General features: G+C 38.0%; 1 protein-coding gene across 1 annotated transcript in view; it reads left to right on the forward strand.

Annotated features, from left to right (window-relative positions):
• NOS2 (nitric oxide synthase 2) overlaps positions 1–5,637 on the forward strand; it is a 74,441-nt gene extending 68,804 nt beyond the window's left edge. Inside the window, exons 27-28 of the mRNA XM_073565615.1 lie at positions 1,075–1,269; positions 3,113–5,637. Coding sequence (XP_073421716.1) covers positions 1,075–1,269; positions 3,113–3,175 — 258 coding nt within the window. The 3' untranslated portion in view covers positions 3,176–5,637. The remainder of the gene's footprint in view (positions 1–1,074; positions 1,270–3,112) is intronic.
• The last annotated feature ends 363 nt before the right edge of the window (positions 5,638–6,000 follow it).

A 6,000-nucleotide genomic window follows, 5' to 3' on the forward strand; every position in this document is an offset into this window, starting at 1 on the left:
TGAAAAAAAACAGCACACAGATGTCATCTGTACAAGAAAACAATGACGTGAATTTGGTCTTAGGCCGTATTACACATGAGAGCTTGTCATCCATGTGTTGTCGGTGTTTTTCACTTATAACATATTGATACATTGTATTCTATGGGGCTCTTCAAATGTCAGGGTTTTTTTGACTGATGGTCTGCAGAAAAAAACAGGAGCATTGGCTTCCTCTGGACAGTTTTGTGGACAGAATTTTGGATAGTAAAATGGACACGGATGAAAAGTGGATGAAACATGGACCAGCACAGTGATGAAAAACTGACAATTTTTTGGTAAAAAAAAATCACCAATGTGTGAGCAAAGCCTTAGGGCTCATCCAGGTGTTAGTTATTTTCTCGTATAAGATAACTGGTCCAAGTTTCATCAGCGCCTTTGATCAGAGTTTCATCAGATTTCCACCAGAGTGTCACTCGAGTTTCATCAGTTTTTCTCGAATGGTACAAAAAAAAGTTTCTCCAACTTCTCCCATCAAGCATGGATGGCATTCACGATTTTTTCACTGACCCACAGACTTTTATTTTTGAGTTTGATTTGATACTCGGACCAATAATTGACAAGTATCTGTGCTTTTGTGTGGGCTTCTCAGTCCAAGAAAAAAAAAATTCGGACATGTGAACTACCCCATAATAGGTAGTAGCGCAAGAAAAACTGATGTCTCAATGAGGCCTTCATTACATGAATAGATTCTAAGGGAATTACTTGCCATAACAGCTGATGTTTTGAGCACCACACACATCCCTTACCCCATAACCGGCACATCATCATAGGATAATCAAATGAAAGGAGTTTGTTCACAAAGGACAACCATTTAATAAGCGTATACTCATAGCGTATTTATAAGTATTTCACCACAGGCTGACATTATTGTTGTGTTTTTATACTATTATTATAGTAATGTTATAAAAGTGTCATAAATGTAAGTCAATAGTCATAGTTTGTATTTTAGACGCTTTATACAACTACAGTAAGTGAAAAACTATTTGTACAATTTCGATTTTGAACATGAGAGATCCCTCTGCTCATTATCCACAGACGTACGTTCAACACATTCTGGAAAAGAATCTGGAAGACGAAGTGATCAGGACTTTATTCGGAGAAGAAGGCCACGTGTATGTGTGTGGGCAGATTGAGATGGCCAGAGATGTGGCTGCGACTATTAAACTCATTATTGCCAGGAAGAAGGGCCTGAGTGACCAGGAAGCGGAGACATGTCTGACCCAGATAAAGGTATGTCACGCAATAATGCGGGATCTGCTCTTCACTTTATTATTATTATTTTATTATTATTATTATGCATTTATATAGCGCCATTTATTCCATGGCGCTTTACATGTGAAAAGGGGAAATATAGACAAGTATAATAAACATGTGTAAGACAAGGGACACACAAGTACATAAGGAGATGGGACCCTGCCCGCGAGGGCTCACAGTCTACAGGGATGGGAGAGGATACAGTAGGAGAGGGTAGAGCAGGTCATGCGGTGGTTCAGTAGACCGAGGATCATTGCAGGCTGTAGGCTTGTCGGAACAGGTGGGTCTTCAGGTTCTTCTTGAAGGTTTCTGTTGATGGTGAGAGTCTGATGTGTTGCGGCAGAGAGTTCCAGAGTATGGGGGGGAGCACAGGAGAAGTCTTGTATGCGGGTTTGGGAAGAAGAGATAAGGGGGAGTAGAGAAGGAGATCTTGAGATGATCGAAGGTTGCGTGCAGGTAGGTACCGAGAGACCATGTCATAGATGTATGGAGGAGACAGGTTGTGGATGGCTTTGTATGTCATGGTTAGAGGTTTGAATAGGAGCCTCTGGGCAATAGGAAGCCAGTGAAGGGCCTGGTATAGGGGGGAGGCTAGGGAATAGCAGGGAGACAGGTGGATTAGCCGGGCAGCAGAGTGTAGGATGGACTGGAGCGGAGCCAGAGCGTTAGAGGGGAGGCCAGAGAGTAGGAGGTTGCAGTAGTCGAGGCGGGTGATGATAAGAGCATGCACTAGTGTTTTTGTGGTTTCGTGGTTGAGGAATGAGCGGATCCGGGAAATATTTTTGAGTTTGAGGCGGCAGGAGGAGGCGAGGGCTTGGATATGTGGTTTGAAAGAGAGCGCAGAGTCAAGGATCACCCCAAGGCACCAAGCGTGCGGGACTGGGGAAAGAGAGAAGCCATTGACATTGATGGATAGGTCTGGTGGAGGGGAAGAGTGTTCACTTGTACGTGAACGAGCATCAAGCACAGAACGTAACACGCAAAAAATTGACATTTACATCTCAGAAATAGGAACTGTCAAAATCGTCTTGCAGGATAAATGACTTTGTGCACCGAGACAGTTTTTAAATATGAAGTATTATTGGAAACATTTAATAAAACTGTCTTAACCCTTCATATATTCATAATATGTCCAAGAGCAAAATTCGGAACTTTGTAAAAAAAAAAAAATGTTGACTTCAAGTCACCATTTTCCGGGAGCCGTTTTTTTTTTTGCATGCCGAGCTCTATTTTTTTTCTTTGTAAATACAATGCATTGATCACTTTTTATTGCATATTTTGGCGGTATGAGATGCAGCAAGGACATTTATATTTTTTATAATAGGCTGTCTTATTTATTTATTTTTAAAGCCACAGCAGGAAAAAAAATTATAAAAAGGCATGTAAATAAAACGCAATAAAAAATGCAATGGAAAAAAATGCAAGCAACCTAATTTAGCTTAAGACATTTTTGAAATATGAAGCCCATATGGATGATCCCATTGAACCCCTGTGAACAGAAACTTGGAAATAACTCACCCCGTCTTTCTCAGGCTTCAGTATTTATACTGCAAGTACAATTTGCAGGAAATATATGTATATTCCATTTATTAGAATCTTTACAGGTAGCAAAATATCAGTAATATCCAACCATACAGAACATTGTATTTCTGAATTAGTGGATGAAAAACCACCGGACTAGAGATACCTCCAAGTACTGAGTTTTAAAATGTCAGAATAGAAGAACATGACTCCCCAACATACAGAAACCGTGTGTCAATCACCATCCAACATTGTGTGCTATACAATATCTAATAATGAAACTTATCTTATATTACAGAATGAAATGCGTTATCATGAAGATATCTTTGGGGCGGCATACAAGCCACAGAATGGAATCTAATCCCTGACACGTCATATTACTGCCATGAATATTCATCTGCAATGCAGAACATGTATCACAGTAATATTTCTTTCACACACTGGGCATTAAAACATTTTCGAATATAAAGAAACCAAAGTCTAATCCTTCAAGATTTGTATTAAGACACTGCATCTCCTCCACGGACAGTAAATGGCATGGGAAGCAAGAAAGAAGCAAACAATTAATTAAGAAAGACTTGTTTTTTTAATACTATTGGCCTTTGTGGAAGATTGTGTACTTGTAATATACTAAAATTTCCTAAAAAAAAAAAAATAGAAGTAATAGAATTCTAAAACATCCAGACACGTACGCGCCTTAACAGTTATGGATGACTGGTTTCCAAAGGATTTTAACCAAACATGAAGACTTTTGTAAAGATACTGCCGCAATATGCTGAAGATCAAACTTGACAATACAATACCATAGCAGGAGAAGATTTGGAAAAATTCTGATTTTGCAATTATAATCAAATACACGCAATCGTACAATTAAGTTACACTTTTGGACCAGTAGAAACTCAGAACGCTCATTTATTTCCCAGTCAGATCAACAGGTCTTGTGTTCTCAAGGAAATGATACATTCAATTTCTATAGGTTTTCTATTTGGCAACACTATTTCTTATCATATTTAAATTAATGTTTTTTGATATTATTGTTTTGTGATTATGTCAGGCTTTTAACCTGTTACTGCTTTTGCTCTCATAACTTTAAAGATTCAAAACTGTTTTAAGATGCAAAACTAAGTCTGGCTTCTCCTCATTCAGCTCGGATTAATTGATACGATTTTTTCTATTTCGGGGAGAAGTATTTGGAAGCCTTTTACCGGACAATATTTCCTCTTCTTCAATCAAATTTTATTTGAACGTTTACAGCGTTTTATATTAAATCATAGGGGGCGATTCTTCAAGACTGATGTGTGAACACTCAAGTGACGCCAGTCTTTACGTAGTACAGGAGAAGCCAAATTCATAACGACGCACACTCTTTGCTGTGCCTCCGTGCACCGCAACAGAAATGCTACTCCACTCAAGAGACTGGAGTAGCATTTCTGGAGTACAAAATGCCAGCATTTTTGATGAATTTGATGGGATGGGGAGGGTACTGACACACTTCGTCACATGCCGACTCTGCCTCAGCTCTGCCCATTTTGGCGGAGACAAGTTAAAGTGGTGATAAAACGGCAAGAGTAGTAACATTTTTTTGCAACACCCCGTTGCACAAAAAAATTGAGACATTTCCAAGGATTCTACAACAGTTTTCTGGCATTAAAGATTTGATGAATCGTCTTGACAAGTTGCCTTTAAATTACTTCTACGACAGTTAGGCTTTTATAGTCACGCTTCTTTGGGTCTGGCCACTGGTTACTCCACTTATAAGTTATAACGTCTCGAACAGCAATAAAAAAAACAGGATAACCTGAGTTAAAAATTAAATTAATTTTTACGGCAATACATTCAGTATTCCTACTTAGTAATTGACGGCAATACACATATGGACAATACTATCAGTTGTCAACAGCCTGAACTAAACTCATAAGTCCAGATATTATGTTGAAAGTGACTGGTTTGTTTTAGAGAATCAGTACTACCAATGCCAGATCTTATAGGGTAACTTGTAGGAGACATGGCAAAACCAATTGACAATTTATGAATCAACAATATTTATAATTTGGGCAAGAGAAGTATTTACTAAAGTAGGCATGTCGGGAACGGTGATGGCTCCCCTTTAAATTTTCCCAAACTTGATTTTGTTCATTACGGTAGAATTAAAGAATGAGAGATATTCTTTGGGATCGTGCCAATGGTCATATTATTGATTTATGTGGCGTTCATTTCAAATATGGCAACCATAAAACGATATGGGTTCACACTGTACCCTTGTATGCCTGAAGGTTCCATGATTAATTTTTCAGGAAAATCAACAAAACAATTATAAACTAACACATCCCATTCTGTATTATAGTAGAAACTACACTATTAGGAGAGAATATGGTGCGTGATGGAAGCAACATACAGCACTTCACGCAGTGTTAATGTGTATGCACAAGGCCTTATGGGAATATCCAATAGTGATAAATCCCCAAAAGTTATACGCCTATAGTAAATATTAATGTACGGTATCTTGCTTTTCTTGCTTGCCTAATAAAAGCCTACTGAATACATCTGCGGACCACCCTGCCCTCTGTGACTAGAATAACAATCTATGGTTGGCATTGCCTGGCTGGACCAGGGGTTTGAATAACAACAATATTCTGTAGTTTGCAACCAAACATAATTTTGCCTAATTGTATTTTTACAGTATCTGAATTTTATCAGAGTCTATAATATTATATTTAAACAAGTATATTTTTTTATCAATCATTAGTGTGCAAATCTGTCTTACACATCTGTATAGAGTATTCTTGTGTAAATAAGTTTGAACTGTATGATAAATGTAAAACTAAATAAAGATCTATATATATAAAATTGAATGTATGTGTATGCATATGTTCCGTATATACTCATGTATAAGCCGACCCCCCCTAATTTTGCCACAAAAAATTGGGAAAACTTATTGACTCGCGTATAAGCTTAGGGTGGAAAATGCAGCAGCTACTGGTAAATTTCAAAAATAAAAATAGATACCAATAAAAGTAAAATTAATTGAGACATCAGTAGGTTAAATGTTTTTGAATATCCACATTGAATCAGGAGCCGCATATAATGCTCCATACAGTTCATGATGGGCCCAATAAGATGCTCCATATAAAATACACCCTGTTGTGAGTTCATTTTCCCCTTCTCCACTGAGGTATGGTGAACTCC

Source organism: Dendrobates tinctorius, unplaced genomic scaffold (genome assembly GCF_039654945.1).
Source record: "Dendrobates tinctorius isolate UK_male_01 unplaced genomic scaffold, ASM3965494v1 ptg000016l, whole genome shotgun sequence".
Lineage (NCBI taxonomy): Eukaryota > Metazoa > Chordata > Amphibia > Anura > Dendrobatidae > Dendrobates > Dendrobates tinctorius.